Source organism: Xenopus laevis, chromosome 4S, assembly GCF_017654675.1.
Source record: "Xenopus laevis strain J_2021 chromosome 4S, Xenopus_laevis_v10.1, whole genome shotgun sequence".
Lineage (NCBI taxonomy): Eukaryota > Metazoa > Chordata > Amphibia > Anura > Pipidae > Xenopus > Xenopus laevis.
Genome location: NC_054378.1, coordinates 105,932,860 through 105,951,250, shown reverse-complemented (window position 1 = coordinate 105,951,250; position 18,391 = coordinate 105,932,860). Strand labels below are relative to the sequence as shown.

The 18,391-nt window shown below is 40.0% G+C and overlaps 1 protein-coding gene across 1 annotated transcript in view; it reads right to left on the bottom strand.

Annotated features, from left to right (window-relative positions):
* Nucleotides 1-1,347: 1,347 nt before the first annotated feature.
* sema3b.S (semaphorin 3B S homeolog) overlaps nt 1,348-18,391 on the bottom strand; it is a 33,381-nt gene continuing 16,337 nt past the window's right edge. The window contains exons 5-18 of the mRNA XM_018261308.2: nt 14,231-14,350; nt 13,801-13,894; nt 13,248-13,367; nt 12,110-12,252; nt 11,520-11,637; nt 11,163-11,232; nt 9,813-9,957; nt 9,335-9,554; nt 6,781-6,872; nt 5,006-5,047; nt 4,756-4,913; nt 4,566-4,621; nt 3,929-4,068; nt 1,348-3,701 (exon numbers count right to left, since the gene is read on the bottom strand). Of these exons, the coding sequence (XP_018116797.1) occupies nt 3,219-3,701; nt 3,929-4,068; nt 4,566-4,621; nt 4,756-4,913; nt 5,006-5,047; nt 6,781-6,872; nt 9,335-9,554; nt 9,813-9,957; nt 11,163-11,232; nt 11,520-11,637; nt 12,110-12,252; nt 13,248-13,367; nt 13,801-13,894; nt 14,231-14,350 (2,001 nt within the window). The 3' untranslated portion in view covers nt 1,348-3,218. The remainder of the gene's footprint in view (nt 3,702-3,928; nt 4,069-4,565; nt 4,622-4,755; nt 4,914-5,005; nt 5,048-6,780; nt 6,873-9,334; nt 9,555-9,812; nt 9,958-11,162; nt 11,233-11,519; nt 11,638-12,109; nt 12,253-13,247; nt 13,368-13,800; nt 13,895-14,230; nt 14,351-18,391) is intronic.

Here is an 18,391-nt window from a genome sequence, read left to right as displayed (position 1 = left end):
TCTGGGAAACATTCTACAGCTCACGGTGCCGTTTTACTATGGCAGAAATTGTCCACACTGCAATAAAAGTATATAGGTTGTATATAGGTAGAAACCGTTAAGAGTAAAGGTGGCCATAGACGTAACCATTACGATCTTTTCAAAAAAGATTGTTAGTTTCAATACAGAGGTGTAGAGCTGAATTGTCAGATATACAGATAGAAACAATAGAATTCGACCTTTAATAAATAAGCCTCCACTACTGAATATTTATTACATTTGTTATGTATATATAACGTATTTTCCTTCTATAAAGGTATGGGACCTGGGGTTTTCTGGATAATGAATTTTTTTGCAATTTGGCTCTTCATACCTTAAGTCTACTTCATGTAAACAGTAAATAAACCCAATAGGCTGGTTCTGCTTCCAATAAGGATTAATTATATCTTAGTTGGGATCAAATACAAGGTACTGTTTTATTTTTAGAGAAAAATGAAATCATTTTTAAAAACTGGGAATATTTGGGTAAAATAGAGTCTATGGGAGATGGCCTTTCATTTATTCTGAGCTTTCTGGATAATGGATTTCCAGGTACCAGATCCATTCTTGTAATAGTTTCTGAGATATTCTTTATGGCTGTGCTCCCTCAACTAAATTCCTGGCCCTGGATAAAGCCAGTTAATGATTATTAGCTCAATGGCAGTATACATTTGATTTAGCCATTCAAGAGATGCAAAAATGCCATTTTCTGTTGAATCAGGCTCATGGCGGAACAAGTGGAGGGGCTGTGGACAGCCATTAGGGGGCATGCAGTACATCTGTCAGGGACCTTATTATTGATAGGGCCCAGAAAAACAAAATTGATCACATTTAGTATGGTGCACATAAAGGATAGCAGTAAATAGGATGTTCTGCCTGGACAGAGCTGATCAAATAGGATCAGATGATGTTGTATTGAACTGTCACCAATATGTGTCACATGTCCAGACAGGCAGTATGGTCAAAATTGACTAAACTGTCAACTAGATCTAAGCATATTCAGCCAAGTCAATTGGTTTTGGTGCAGGAATATGTTCGGTCCAGGTAGCAGGAGTAATTAGATCACACCCAGGAAAATATGTTAGGCTGAGGGAGCACATGAAAATGCAGAAACTGTTGGGAAAAAGCATAATGCTACTGGTTAAACCTTAAAGATCCACTACAACTTTGTGGCTTTGTATTTATGTGTATTTTACTGTGTATTCCTTTTTAAACTCAAGGAGATCCCACATTCAATTCTTGAACTGATTTTATGTTCGTTACTCAGTTCCCGACAGTGCCCTTTGACAGCCGTTAAACACTTTGGTTACCATTAATTCACACAGCCGCTAAATAATTGCCTTTATTGTTAACTTAATAAGGTTATTTACTCTATCCAGTTTTGTCCCATACCAGTCTGTTCATCATTAATGTCCCCCTGTGTGCCAAGGTCAAGCAGAAGATGGTCTGGTCAGTCACAGGAATCTCTAGCAGCAGAAAGTTCATTTACATTCTAATAATATTTACACTAAGCGATACATTCTCTCTGTGGGCACAAGGTAGTTAATTCATTGGCACCTTTGTTAAAGATTGTTAGTCTCGCTGACCGCTCCAGCATTGGCGTTGCGCTTCTGGTTGCTGATGGGGTTAACAGACAGCCCAAAAAAAATATGAATAAACCTGTATAGCTTGTGGCAGTGAACATGCTCAGTTTAATCCCCTTATGGTTAACAGGAGGCTTCCGAGAAATGGCAGTGAAAGAGCAAGAACATTCTGTATGAAAGTGTTTCAGTTTTTCCATGCTTGAGCGAGCTGGCAGAAGGGTTAGTGAGTAATAATTATACAGTACATTGGGATACCCTTTCATTAATGTGTTCCAGTACTGCCCGCTCTCAAGCGACACGATGCCCGGACTGACTGGGCCTATCACTGTATGGAAGTTTGCATTTATACATCCTGGGCATTCCATCAACAGTAGTAATGCTAAGCTCAGGAAACAATTGCTGTTGGGACATAAGACTTCTGGCATTCAATAGGCATTCCTGTCATGCAGTCAATACATAACAGGAAGCTGAACTGTTGCATTATTATTTGAATTAACCTAATACAAAAAAATGTAGCCTTGGTAGAACCTTCACCAGAATATTAGGCTTTGTGTATATAGTAACAGATTTACAGTCTATAGCAGGACTGTCCAACTAGAGATGTGGCCATCCCATCTGATATGGCCCCAGCATGCCCAAGATCTCTCTGTGTTTCTTTGTATGACATGGACTCATTGGCGCATGAATCTTGAATATCACTGGAGTCTACATCATTCTTTAAATCTGTATCTATAGCACTTTACAGACATAGTCACAGACCTGTGAGCTTTGTGATTAGCCTTATACTCATAGACGTATAAGAAATATCTCTTTAAGTGATACTGACACATCTCTGTTAATGCTATCCATGAGTTTTCAGCACATTTTGTCCCTTTATACATTGTTGTTTTTTTTCTAAATACTGTTTGTTTAAAGCCTGGAAGTGATGCCAGGCATATTCTCATCCACATACTCATTGACAGCAATGCTGCACTCCTTAAAGGCTATAGAATGGCACTGCTTTGCTAGGTGCCGTCATTACTTTTAAGCCTTTTAAAATGAAAAAGCACACCAGGAAAGAATGTGCACAGAACACATGAATAATGCTGGCAGGGCTGTAGCAGAATAAAAGAAGTGCAACTGCAGTTATTTGCTTTTGTACATTCTGGATATTGGGATTTTTTTTGCTGATTTCATCAGGTTCCGGGTATTAATCTGAATGAAGGAAATCCCCAGCTTTTCACATACCATCAACGCTTACAAATGCCAGAGCTGAAGTCCATATAGAAGCAGGGAGAGCCTGGCAACACCTGCCCTTTATACCCTGTGTGCTGTTTACAAAAAAAAAGGAAGTGTTACCCCTTTAAGACAGGGGCGTGTATAAATATAAAAAGGAGTTCAGAATATTGTGCGAGGGAGAGAGGCTTATTAGCTGTCATCCTAGTTGGTAAGTGAAAAAGAAGGTCACTGTCCATTTTGGCAGAGGTTGAAGAGCAATACTCTGCAAACACATTGTTCTGTTCACAAGTTCTCAACTAGAGTTTAAATTAATGGGTGCATCAGTACCACTCAAATGTCAGTCCTTTAAAACCCCCTCCCTCTCTTTACCACACAGAAGGTCTATTTCTCCTTTAGGTCCTAGCTTGGGGCACTTCTGGGACCACGTTCTGCCCGAGTGGGCTGCTCATGCGTCCGGCGACTCCGGACCTTCCTCTTATCCTCTAAGTGCTTCCACTTTTGAGCTTTGGTTTTAATATTGAGGAGTGGCACAGCTGGAAGACTTTGTCCTTGGGAACCTGGAATATGAGGGGCCCCCTGAGGTCCTGGTGGGTGCAAGGTTCGGCCCTTTCGGGTCCATATCTCCTCACACATTTGCTCTACAGAGCCTGGCTGCTGTACAAGCTTCATGAAATCTTGGTACCATCGATTGTGGGGAACACGCTGGTGCCCTAAATATTCTTCAGTCCTGGAGGAAGGGATAACCTCTACATGCAGACGGAGAAGGGTCTGTGTAAATCCATGTTCTGAGGAGTAACATATGAATGTGCCTGCATCACGCCGCATTACGTTGCGTACCACGATACCGCGGTCTGTCTGCAGCACACGCTCATCAAACTGAACCTATCAATTAGGGGAAAGAATCATCATCATTTATTTATATAGCACCAGAACGTTATGCAGAACTTTATAATTATTTATTACAAACAAGAGTTTTACAATAATTTAATAAAAAGGGTGTAAAAAATAGGATCAGAGGGCATACTCGCAAGAGCAATCAGAGATGAGATTGAGCAGAGACTGGAAGAAATACATCTAAACAACCATTTGTAAATGGGTCTGATATTTACCTCTGTTCTTGAAGAGTCTGGTACCTTCTGATATGTCCAAGTGACTTGAGCACGCAGCGATTTGGGAAGACACTCAAGGAATATGCTGCTCCCTTCAACCCCAAATAGACGTTTCTCCTGCACGCTGAATCTCTGCTGCTCTGGATGGTGGGCAAATAACAGTTACTGTATATTGCAGTACAACAAGGTAGTCTAATACTACTTTCATGATTACCCAAAATATATACTCAACTGAGCCTAACTGTATACAAGTACATCTGTTCTTATCTCATTAACTCATTATTTGCAGGTAACACCTAATTATATATGGAATTCAAAGGTGTGTCTACTGATTTGGCTTCTGGGTGATTGCATGATGTTTTGGGCCATATATATATATATATATATATATATATATATATATATATATATATATATATATATATATATATATATATATATAAATATATATATATATATAAATATATATATAGGTAAAGAATGGAGGCACTCACAGGATTTTCAGGCAAAAAAGTAGGAACAACTTTTTTTAAATTGATGTTTGGATCCCTCACAGAGATCTTCCTCAGGAGTGTACATAATGCCAGGTCAAGGCAGGTGAAAAGTACAGGTCATAATGTTTTTAATTGACACTCACCTCCTGAACATAAGGTTTTGGGGTCTCCATTCCTCACATCTTGGCGACGAGATCTCCTGTAAAACATCATGTGAGAGGCACATAAGGAAATTAGATGTAATTGATCATTAATGGGAAGAAATAGAAATGCTCAGAGACGGTCATAAATTTTGGGCCTTGCCCATGTTTGCTGGAAAGTATTGTTCCTTACCTCTTAGTGTTTGGCAGGTATCGTGTACAGCTGGCACCATCCCAACCACAATAGGGATCCCTGGCCAAGCAACACTCTGCACATGCCTTGCCATAGATCCCACAGCGGTGCAGGGGCAGTTGGGAGATCCCACTTGCGGATCCTACATATAGCTGTTGCTGTAAGAAAAGTAAAATGGGGCAGCCTCAGACATACAGTCCATCCCATTTACAGAGATTTTCAAAAACATGAATCATAGACTATGACTTACCCGCTTGGAGGAGATCTGCATGGCAGTTATAGGAGATGCATTCTGTAATGGGAACCACAATGAGACAGTTAACAGAAGCATAAGAGAGCAAAACAAGAGCTGGGACAGAAGAGGGAAGGCAGAGAGAGAAAAATATAAACAACGCTTTCACAGATATCCCCTTTTTAATTGAGACAGGTTTCTGTTTACAATTTCCTATCCTTCACTCCCATGGCTAGGTGGGCTCAGAGCCTTGGTTGGGGATGCCAGCCCAAATGCAGCTAGGGACATTTAGGAAAATGCCTTTGTTATTCTAGATACTTCTGAAAGCCCATCTTGGAAGTCAATAAAAGCAAGGCTTGGGATGAATCCTTCTTTGATGTACTAGATGTTCTTGGAACTATGCTTGAATGCAGGTGGCCTGCCACCAGTTTTTTTTTTTTTTCAAAAAAAAATTATTTTTTTTTTTAAATTTTTTTTGGGGCCCCAATTTGTTTTTAACTTGTAAGGGGGCCCCTGCCACCATTTTTTTTTTTTTTCTCCAAATTTTTTTTTTTGGGGCCCCAATTTCTAATGGCGGCCCTGGCCACAAGTTAAAAAAATTTGGGGCCACCAAAAAGAAAATTAATTTTTTTTTAAAAAAAAAAACCCAAAAAAAAACAATGGTGGCAAGGGGCCCCTTACGAGTTAAAAAAAAATTGGGGCCCCAAAAACAAAAGTTTTAAAAAAAAGATTGGTGGCAGGGGCCTATAGAATATTAAAATAATACATTGGTGGCCAGGGGATTAAAAAAAAAAAAAAACACAAACTGGTGTTCAGTAGAATTGAACTCATGGCTTCAGTACTTCAACTTCGCCTCCTTTCGTGACTTCGGGTCTTTTCACCGCTTCAGGACTTCGGCTTCGGCTGTTTTCGTGACTTCGGGTCTTTGCGCTGCTTCAGGACTTCGGCTTCGGCTGTTTTCGTGACTTCGGGTCTTTTCGGCGCTTCGTGACTTCGGGACTTCGGCTTTTTCCGTGACTTCGGGTCTTTTCGTCGCATCGGCTTCGGCTTTTCGGCACTTCCGCATTCGGCACTGAAGAGGCAAGACGTACGGCTCGGGCGCTCGTAAGGGGGGCCCGGATCTTCAAAAAAATGCAGCGCTGCCGGGCCCCCCTTCATGCCCGGGCCCGGTACGCTTGTCCCCCCTGTCCCCCCCTGATGGCGGCCCTGTTAGAAGCTCTAACTGACATGTTGAGAAGGGACAGTTGAGAAGGAACTTCAAGTAACAATTACTTACAAAAGCAGCCCCATCAGCAAAAAACATCAACATCAGCTATAGGTAACTTTTTATGTACATTACTATTTTGAATAATTATTTATTAGTGTCAGTATCACTTTAAGGACTCCACAGACCTTTCTCTAAATAGGCCCCTAGATGTACAGATCTCTGACCTTCTAAAAAGGAAAGCTTAAACCTTAGATCGTGGGCCCACTTTCCAAACTATTATTCCTCCTCTCCTTACTTAACCTCTTTATTCTCCTAGTCTTTTATAGTGTATCTACTTACTATAATCTATTCTTCCATTATTAAGCCTTTTTCCATAATGAAATAGGGAGAGGGACTGTTAGAAGCAAGAGGGCCCACTGACACCTGGGCCCACCGGGAATTTTCCTGGTATATCGGTGAGCCGGCAATGATTATTATTGTTATTCAGTAGTAATGCGCACATATTTTAGTATTAACAGAAGTCAAACTTGCATCTGGAGTGAATTCTTGAGCTGCTAGACCTTCAAAAAGAAAATGTATTTGATACCTTGAAGACCTGTAGCTCCTCCAGTACAACCTGTTCCATGTGATTCCAGCTTTGCTTGGGCACTGATATCACTTTCAAAACGGAACCAACATCTGAAGAGAAAGAGAAGAAGTGCAAAAGTGTTTCAGAATGTTCTGTATGTTGTGCCCAGTCCCAGACACATCACTGATTACTTTTACTCTCCAGCAACAGGCAATGTTCCAGTATACCTCTCTGCTTGATCATTTCATTAGAGATATTCCTTTTTATACTTATTTATTTATGAGGATATACATATGCCAATTATTAGACTTGCCTGGTACTAACAGAGAAGCGCCCAAACAGGGCCTGTAAGCTGAAATCCATCAGTCAGTATTAGTGAGAGTGAGTGCGCCATGGAAATAATGAGAACTTCCAGGTGAAACACCAAGAATAACAAACACTTGCTTTCTATGTAAAGCACTGCAGAAAATACTGGCACTCTATAAGTAAATAATAAAAAGTATAAATGTAATAATACCTTTATTGACACTGGGTATAAAGCTGCTTATGGTTCTTGGTGTCTAAATATATGGACATCAACTTTTTCTTTGGATTGTAACAAAGGTCCTTTGGTTTCATTTTTATTTTGTAACCCTTTTTGTTAAATAAAGACCCTGTTTGTAATAAATGAATGTAGAATACTGTGAATGATGATTGATTCATAACTGTTTTGTAAGTAATGTGCCACACTGCCACTCCCACTGGGTATGTTGATAAGAAGTGCTGAAGAGTCAGATTATAAGAAGGGATTTTTTTTTCAGAGGAACAGCATCTTGAAAGGAATTATTGAATTTAAGAAATTTACCCATACTGCATCTAGCACTGTCAGTGGGGATGAGGACAACCCCTCTATGAAGCCTACCGCCTCTGCCGAACTGGGAAGGAAAACCTCCATGTCATATCTCCCAAGAGGAAGTTACTGTATATGCCAATCTGCCCCAGGACTTGATATATAGTATAGGCAAAAAATAATAATTAATGTGAGGCAAACAGAAGATATAAAGTAGTTTTGGGAGGATTAACATTTTTATTAGGTTCATTCTCCCCAATAGGTTGAAATGGAGGCTTGCCCAATTCCCAGCCTCCATACCAGTGCCTTTACATTCAATGTCTTTAATCCACAGTAGTGTCTGTCAGAGTCACAGCACATGGGTACCAAGGCCTTAAGTTAAGGGAATAGTTTTTATATAACGTTTTTCTCCCATTGGACTCAAAGCACTTTTGTTGCAAGCAAGACAGTCATTATTGGCACATTAAGCAGCCAGGACACCAGGAGATTACCGTATGTGATTTGTCCAGGGTCAAAAGGAGTTGCCACAGGGAATTGAACCAGGGTCTCTAGCATGAAATCACACATCAAAGGCTGATCGCTAGCCCTAACCTTTAGGCCAGCTCCTAGTTAAGAGTTTCAGTGGGGTGGGGAAAGACTGGTGGGGGCAGTTTTTCCACCAAGCCCATGGTTTCCTAGTTACACCACCTACTTCTGTTTCTATGGGGCAAATTCACTAAGCGCCGAAGCGCAGAACGCTAGCGTTACTTCGCTAGCGTTTGTCATTTTCGCTACTGCGCAAATTCACTAACGAACGCTGGCGTAGTTTCGCTAGTGTTACTTCGCACCCTTACGCCTGGCGAAGTTTCGCTAGCGACGTAACTACGCAAATGAACTACGCAAATGAACGCTACCTTTTACGCTAGACTTCCTTCGCCACCTCAGACCTGGCGAAGCGCAATAGAGTAGATAGGGATTGTTTCAAAAAAAGTCAAAATTTTTTCTAAGTCCCAAAAAACGCTGGCGTGTTTTCTACATTATGGGTGATAGGCTGAAAAAGATCGAAAAAATTTTTGGGGCTCCCCTCCTTCCCCCCTACATTTCCTAACTCATGGCAACTTACCTAGACAGTGGGCACATGTGTAGGGCAAAATAAAAATTTTATTTGATGAATTGAAGGTTTTCTAGGCATTTGTAGTGCTGATACGTATTCCTCCATTGAAATTTGAATTTGGCGCCCTATGCAAATTATCCTTCACTAGCGTAACTTCGCTTTACTTAGTGAATCAACGCTAGCGCAACTTCGCAACCTTACGCTACCCCTGTGCGCAACTTCGGATTTTAGTGAATTTGCGAAGCGCTGGCGAAACTACGCCTGGCGAAGTGTGGCAAAGTGCGGCAAAGTTACGCCTGGCGCAACTACGAATCTTAGTGAATTTGCCCCTATGAGTCTGAAGGGGCGGAATCAATTTTAATTTCTGTCAAAAACTTTCATTCATTTATTATACATATGGGACGCCTGTATTTTCAAGAGATGAGTAATCCTCATCCTTCTCATCATCATCATTATCATCATCATCATTTAAATATATAGCGCCAGCATGCTGCCCAGTGTTTTATTGCTCTCTTGTAAAAAATAAAGCATGTGATAATAATGAAGAATAATTTGAAAACCCTAATGTTCTTTTGTCATTGAAATTAGGAAAATACATACATTGTTATACATTTATGTAAGATGTGCAATCATCCAATGACTTAATTTACCTGTTCCAATAAACATGACATCATACTCTCCATCTGCAGCAACAACTCGGTCCACAGCGAGCTGCGTGAAAATGAGGTCTCCATGACTGCGCAGGAAGACAGGCCTGCCCGACCCCGGCACCACAGGGTTAAACATGAGTGGGTGATTCCGAGCAAACTGAAGGACATCATCTGGGAAACTCTTTGTGGACTCAAAGCTTCCAAATGTCTTACTGGGACACTGGAGAGGTTAAAAGAACATCCCATGTTATTATCTGTGTAGGAGGTTATTGGTCTCTCTTACTGTATTCCACTACAGTATATGCCATTTTTATTCTTTGGAACTGTTTGTACACAGCCTTTTTTCGTTCTCTGGAATTGATGGTATCCTATTTATTAGTCATAATCTCCTTGCAATATCCCTCATTTCTCATTGTTCATCAATTAAATCCTGTCCACTATTTTTCTATTTAAACATGTATTATTTTTGGTTACTTACCATCCCAGGACGAGGATATGGCACCCTGCCCTGGTATGAGACCCACTGATAGTTAGGTCCTTCCTTATGAGCAAAGGGTCCCAGGAAAGCTCTACGCACATCATTCATGTTGTAGACACATATAGCAGAGCCATGGAAGACAGAGCTGGGGGAGACAGGCAGATTTGTTGAGAGCATTCCTCTACATCTGTATGACCTTAAAGTGGTGGGCTACTTTTTTTTTTTAGTTAACTTTTAGTATGCTATAGAATTCTAAGCAACATTTCAATTGGTGTTCAGTATTTATTTTTTTTATAGTTTTTGAAATTGTTAGTTATCTTCTAAATCTTTTCAGCTTTCAAATGGGGGGTCACTGACTCCATCTAAAAACAAATGCTCTGTAAGGCTATACATTTATTGTTATTGCTACTTTTTATTACTCACCTTTCGATTCAAGCCTATTGGGTTTAGTTAATGTTTACATCATTTTCTAGTAGACAAAGTATGAAGATCCAAATTATGGAAAGATCTGTTATCCGGAAAACCCTAGGTCCTGAGCATTCTGGATAACAGGTCCAATACCACTCAAAAACCACAAATAATAAAAAAATATGAAAATCTATTGCAAATTGACTCAGAGTATTACTCTCTACATCATACTAAAAGTTAACTCAAAGGTAAACAACCCCTTTTAAAGGGCATGTAAAGTCAAATAGAAAAAGGCTAGAAATGCTGTATTTTGTATACTAAATATAAACATGAACTTACTGCACCACAAGCCTAATCAAACAAATGATTTATGCTTCAAAGTTGGCTACAGGGGGTCACCATCTTGTAACTTTGTTAAACATCTTTGCAAGACTAAGACTGTGCACATGCTCAGTGTGGTCTGGGCTGCTTAGGGATCGTCATAAACAAAGCTGCTTGAGTTCTGCATGGCTGGGAAGTAAGGCGGGGGCTCCCTCTGCTGTTCATAAGTATGATTGTTTCCCTGCTCAGCAGTTAGGGACCATCTGACAATTCCTATCCACAGCAGTAAATGAAGGTAGAGTTTCACTGCATACAGTCAGGTTTCTTATAAAAACGGTACACATTTTTTTATTAAAATATATGGGAGATAGATTTCTTTTTCATTAAAGAAAGTAAAAATGGGATTTTATTGTTTTGCCTTTACATGCCCTTTAAGGACAGCATTCCATTTCACTGCATGCAAATGTTCCTTTCCTCTACACACAGCCAAGCACAGATCATACACTCACCTGTATGTGCTTTATTTCATTACAACTGCCCAAGGTAAAATATTTTGCGACATTCATACTGGGTGCGGGGGGAGGAGGGGATATTATTAAATACAAACTGAGTCTTTCTTACCTGGATGTGGAAAACAAAGCGTAAATGAGTGGGTTTCTTCTGTCCCGGGTTTGTAAAAGAAAGACATCCCCTATTAGATGAAAACAAGAATAAGTTCACTATGTTGGGCAATCGGGCAATATAAAGTCCTATTGTATGATGACAAATTAAAAAATATGTGTTCGTTTTATATATTATTTTCTATCACAAATCAAGTATTCTGGGCTAACCAACTAAATGTTATTTGATAGCCCCTATAACTTATTAATAAATGACAAGATTGAAAGGTAACCTCTGTAGAATTCAGTGAAATTAATGACCATCTACAACATAATTCTGTTCATCCCCACATTAGTGGGTGGCAATATGGAAACTTACGGAGCTCATCAAAATGTGTGTCCCCTCCTATTTCATTCCCAGGTACACTACACACAAGCCGGGCCTTCAGGAAGGTTGTCCATTTGTTCACCAGGCTCCGCTGACCTCCCAAGTCATTCTGTTGAAAATGATAAAATATATTACTAAGGGATCAATGAGGAATCTGAACTCAAACCTGAAGTTACAGGACATTGTATGTGCAGAGAATGTTGCAATAACCTTTTACTTACCTGTAAATGCTATGGGAAAGGAGCATTTTTGAGATATAAAGCCTTAGCAGAATGAAAATGTTATAACTATGCAATATAAAGGATATAAAAAACTGCATTAATAAACTGGTTGATATCCCAGCAGGAAATAATAGCAATGAAATCTCCTTCCCCCAGTCTATGTGACAACAGCACAGGTACAATCGTGGACCTCTCTTCCCATGATGGTCGCTTTGACCTTTATTTGCTGGGATGTTCCACTGTTTTTTATCTCCCTTCCTTGTTAAAATATACATTTGAATACCAGTCTGATTTTCAGGGATATTTTATTTAACAATGTGTTAGTGCATACTACAAGATAGTGCTTTGTGTGTCATTTACCCTGCAGATTTGCCCAATGCGAGCGTACGATTGCTTCACTCCACCAACTCCCTCCACTGGCGTCTCCTTGAAGAAGAAGTAGATTTTATCGTCATCTGGATTTTCACTCTCAGGAATCCAGAAAACTTTCACAAACTTGGGTTCTGGGAATAAAGAATGAATTGCCAGTTAATGCTCGTACGCATCTGTATGGTGTCAAATAATGTACTCACAGCCTACAAGAAAACCACAATTTTATTGAGATACAAGATATTATTGATATAAAATTATGCCCCGACTTTTATGGATCTAATCCTCCCAAGAGGTTGAAATGACCATGGGGTCATTAGTCTACTTCTTGCACCCCAGAACCTTGTTTTGTGCACAGGGGCATATACTGAGGTGGATCTTTCCAAAAAGCACAATGCATGAGAAATAGTCCCAATCCATTATTCTGCCTACAATTTTATTCCTCCATTCAGGAAAGTAGATTTCTCCTGGTATCTACAAAGCCGACACTTGTCCATCAGATTGGCAGGTAATAAAGTGCAACAGTGGCATAAAAAGCAAACACCATTCCTTTCTCGGACCTCCCTCCACCCGCCCGATTAGTCACGACCCCCACTTGTGTCCTGGGGAAGGTAGGAGAGTGGTCGTCTGCAATCCTCTAGTTACTCCACTGAAGTGCAATTAATCACCAAAGTGAATGTGATCTTAGTATCCATGGTAATCCTACTATCAGTAAAATACAATATTATTGTCATACAGGTATGGGATCCGTTATCTGGAAACCTGTACCAGAAAGTTCCAAATTAAGGAAAGGCCGTCTCCCATAGACTCGATTATAATCAAATAATCCAAATTTTTAAAAAATAATTTCCTTTTTCTCTGTGATAACAAAACAGTAGCTTGTACTTGATCCAAACTAAGATATAATTAATCCTTATTGGAAGTAAAACCAATCTATTGGGTTTATTTAATGTTTATTTGATTTTATAGTAGTCTTAAAGTGTGAAGATCCAAATTAAGGAAAGGTCTGTTATCCAGGAAGCCCCAGGTCCCGAGCATTCTGAATAATAGATCCCATACCTACATACAGATATTCCAACATGCATGCGCTGAATACAAAAGCATTTAGAAATGAATAGTCAGTACTGACCATTTAGCCACCGGGAATCATGCTGCTCCGTGCGCAAGGGAGGACGTCTACCCAGACTGCGAAATATCGTGAAATCACGGCCCATAAGGTCTGTTGCAACTCCAGCATATAATTCATCTCCTAAATGTTGGAAAAGAGATAAAAATATTGATTATATACTATTCTGAACAACAGCATGTTGATTTTCAATGATCAGAATTATTTGGTCATATACAGTGTAAAACCATAGATTTCCACATTTTTCATGATCCATGCCAGACTGTTTATCAAACAGGAGCTGACACTAAAAGGATTAAAAAAGTGGTTCATTTTGCTTATATTTTAGCATGTTAAAAGTCTACCTATACTTAAGTTTCCGCTGTTTACATTCCAAAGTCAATAGCCTCAGCACAAACTGCTAAATAGCACAAAAAAATAACTTCCAATTTCCAATCATGTTAAAAGTTCACTTTAGGGCAACAGACCCCTTTAAAGTGAATAAATGTATAAAACGGCCTATAGGGAGCTGAATGCAAAGCATGATATACATTACTGGCTGAGTTCAGCATCTCACCTACTAGTACGGCAGCTGCTGTATGTTTGGGGTCATAAGGACAGCGCCCCTTTCCATCATCCATCCTTCTCAGATCCATTTTAAATATTGTGTCCTGCAAACAGCACCATAGTGAGAATTATTCACATTTCCCCTTTCATAGTTTTCCTGTTGGCAATATCTACGTCACAGTTACCCTTTAATAGGCCTTAGCACCCCTTGTTCCCCATTTATTTACTTCTTGCTTCACACCACCTGTGTGTGCCTCCCAATCCTGTGCCCTTAGCCCCCTTTTATTATTATTATTATTATTATTATTAACATGTATTTATATAGCGCCAACATATTGCATAGCACTGTAAAGTAAATGTGATTATACAACTACATCACATGGATTACATACATAGAATATATGGAGTAACAAACATCACAACCCCCTTGTGTCTCTTACATCTGTTCGCTGCCCAACATGGACGAATCCACAAGTTGGATGGAAAGCTCCAGTCCCACAGGTGAACAAATGAGTCCTGTTGTAGGGCTGCAGGATTTTCACGTAGTTCATACAGTCTGTCTATGAATGCAAAGAATAGAGCAGAGGGTTTGAGCAGTTCTTCTTTATTTCCACCCTCCATCGCATTACCCTTTTTCCTCTCTGGTACCTCACATCCCTACCCTACTATATCCCCCGAACCACAGGACACATATCTGGCATAGGGAGTGAGAATAAGTTTAGAGTGTTGGGGGAGTTGCATATATGCTGGAATTCACTAAATCACAAACACCCCCATTCCTGACCCTGAACTTTTAGCTCTGACTGATAACAGTATACAAATCTCCACTAACACTCTTCCCCGGAATGCAGAAGTCTTAAATACATGCTACTTAGTAAGTTCTATGGCACATAGGAGCCCCATTATGTACACCCTTCTATTGCTCAGCTCTGCATTGCCAACATTGGTGGCAAAGTTAGAGGAGGTGGTGAAGTCCTCAAAAATGATTTTAAAAAACTAGGTTCAAAGCTGAGGGCGAGGACTTCCAAGGTAATTTTCTCAGAGATATTACCTGAGCCACGAGCAACGCTAAGGAGACAGCGGGAGCGTAGGGAGATTAATGCGTGGCTGAAAGATTGGTGTAGGGAGGAGGGTTTTGGGTTTTTGGAGAACTGGGCTGATTTTTCAGTCGGCTACAGGCTCTTTGCTAGGGATGGGCTGCACCTCAATGATGATGGGGCAGCTGTTTTGGGAGAGAAGATGGCTAGAGGGTTGGAGGAGATTTTAAACTAGGTGTGGGGGGAGGGTTCAGTAAAAGATTCAGTGGTAGACAGGTTAGATGAGATAGTGGGCAAAGAAAGGGAAAATGGGGGAGGAGATTTGGCTGGGGATACTGTTAAGGATAGGGAGGACCACATGTCATTTGTTCAATATGGTTCCAGTATTAAATGTATGTTTGCAAATGCAAGGAGTCTGACTGGTAAAATGGGAGAGCTGGAGGTGCTGGCGATGGAAGGAAAATATGATGTGATTGGTGTGGCCGAAACATGGCTGAATAAGTCGCATGACTGGGCAGTTAATATCAGTGGCTATACATTGTTTCGGAGGGACAGAGGCAATAGAAAAGGAGGAGGGGTATGTCTGTATGTTAGGCAGGATTTAAAAGCTCATATAAAGGAGGAGGTTATGTTAGAAAACGAGGGGGCAGAAGTCGTATGGGTGGAGTTCTTCACCAATTGTAAAGAATCCAGCAAATTAATTGTAGGCGTATGCTATAGACCCCCTAATGTAAGTGAGGAGGAAGAGACAAAGCTCCTAATGCAAATAGAAAAGGCTGCTAGTTTAGGTAAAGTAATGATAATGGGGGATTTTAATTACCCAGATATTGACTGGAGCAACGGTACTGCTAGATCAGTTAATGGGAACAAGTTTATAAACTTATTGCATGACAGTTTTTTAGCACAGGTTGTTGAGGAGCCTACCAGAAAAAATGCTATTCTTGATTTAGTGATCTCAAATGACCCAGAACTTATAGCAAATGTGCAAGTCATTGAACCCCTGGGTAATAGTGACCATAATGTTATATCTTTTAATGTCTGGTGCAAAAAACAAATATATACTGGGGCAACAAAAACCATGAATTTTGCAAAAGCTAATTTTAGTGCCTTGAGGGCTGCCCTACAGAGCATTGATTGGGGCATTAGGTTTTCAGCTAAAAACACAGAACAGAAATGGTTGTCCTTTAAAATGATATTAAATCATTACTGTTCTCAATTTATTCCCTTAAGGACTAAACGTAGAAGCTCTAAGAATCATCCTGTGTGGCTTAATACAGAAGTAAAGAAGTTTATGGGAAAGAAGAGAAAGGCATTTAAAAACTACAAATCTGTAGGGACAGAAGCTGCATTTAATGAATATAAACACTGTAATAAATGTTGTAAATCAGCAATCCGGAAGGCTAAGAAAATAAATGAAGAGTTAATTGCGGTGGAGGTGAAAACTAACCCTAAAAAGTTTTTTAAATATATTAATAGTAAAAAGATGCAGGTTGAGAGTGTTGCTCCATTAAATAATGGTACCAGTATGGTTGTAACAGATACAGATAAGGCAAATGTGTTAAATCAGTTATTTTCTTCAGTGTATACAATAGAGGAGTCTGAGTTCACAGGCTCACTTAATAACTGCACGAATGGTTCAGCTCAATCTAGTCAGTGGCTGACTCAGGATATGATTCAAAAAGCTTTAATACAAATTAATGTAAACAAGGCTCCAGGGCCTGATGGCATACACCCCCTGGTTCTAAGAGAGCTTAGTTCAGTTTTAGACCAGCCCTTATTTCTGATTTTCTCAGATTCACTGTCATCTGGTATGGTGCCTATGGATTGGAGAAAATCTGATGTTATTCCAATATTTAAAAAGGGATTACGATCTCAGCCTGGCAATTATAGGCCAGTAATCTTGACATCTGTGGTGGGCAAATTATTTGAAGGCTTGTTAAGGGATCACATTCAAAATTTTGTCCTAATGAATGGCATTATGAGCAACAATCAGCATGGCTTTATGAAGGATAGGTCATGTCAGACGAATTTGATTGCATTTTATGATGTGGTAAGTAAGATTCTGGATAGTGGGGGGGGGCAGTAGATGTGATCTATTTGGATTTTGCCAAAGCGTTTGATACTGTGCCCCACAAACGACTGCTTTCTAAACTAAGGTCTGTTGGGCTTAATGAAGTCGTTTGCACGTGGATAGGAAACTGGCTACAGGATCGGGTACAGAGGGTGGTTGTCAATGGGACATTCTCTACTTGGAGTAAGGTTCTTAGTGGGGTCCCTCAGGTCTTGGTATTAGGTCCACTTTTATTTAACTTGTTCATTAATGACTTAGGGGAGGGTGTTGTAAGTAATGTATCAGTGTTTGCAGATGACACAAAATTATCCAGCCCAATTAATTCCATCCAGGATGTGGCATCCTTGCAACATGATCTTGACAAACTGGCAATCTGGGCAGCTAAGTGGCAAATGAGATTCAATGTTGATAAATGTAAAGTCATGCACCTGGGATGTAAAAATATCCAAGCCACTTATACCCTTAATGGGACTGCACTAGGCAAATCCATTATGGAAAAGGACCTTGGAGTCCTTGTAGATGATAAACTTGGCTGTAGCAAGCAATGCCAGTCAGCAGCATCAAGGGCAAATAAGGTCTTGAGCTGTATTAAAAGGGACATAGAGTCAAGGGAGGAGGGGGTCATTCTTCCACTGTATAGAGCACTGGTAAGGCCCCATCTAGAATATGCCGTACAGTTTTGGTCTCCATCAATCAAACAGGACATTATTGTATTAGAGAGGGTACAGAGAAGGGCAACTAAGCTGGTAAAAGGTATTGAAAATCTTAGCTATGACGAAAGACTGGCCAAATTGGGGATGTTCACGCTGGAGAAGAGGCGCTTAAGGGGTGATATGATAACTATGTATAAATATATAAGGGGATCATATAATAATCTCTCTAATGCTTTATTTACCAGTAGGTCCTTCCAGCTGACACGAGGTCACCCATTCCGATTAGAAGAAAAGAGGTTCCGCCTAAATATTCGGAAGGGGTTTTTTACAGTGAGAGCTGTGAAGATGTGGAAGTCTCTCCCTGAATCAGTTGTACAGGCTGATACATTAGATAGCTTTAAGAAGGGGTTGGATGGCTTTTTAGCAAGTAAGGGAATACAGGGTTATGGGAAATAGCTCATAGTACAAGTTGATCCAGGGACTAGTCCGATTGCCATTTTGGAGTCAGGAAGGAATTTTTCCCCCTCTGGGGCAAATTGGAGAGGCTTCAGATGGGTTTTTTGCCTTTCTCTGGATCAACTGGCAGAGAGGTAGTTAATAAAAAAAAAAAAAAAAGGTTGAACTCGATGGATATGTGTCTTTTTTCAACCTTACTTACTATGTTACTATGTTACTATGTTACTATGTTACTATGTTACTATGTAATACCTATTACAGGTAAGGGACCTGTTTACCAGAATCCTCGGGACCTGGGGTTTTCCGAATAAGGGGTCTTTTTGTAATTTGGATCACCATACTTTAAAGGGATTCTGTCATGATTTTTATGATGTATTTTTTTAT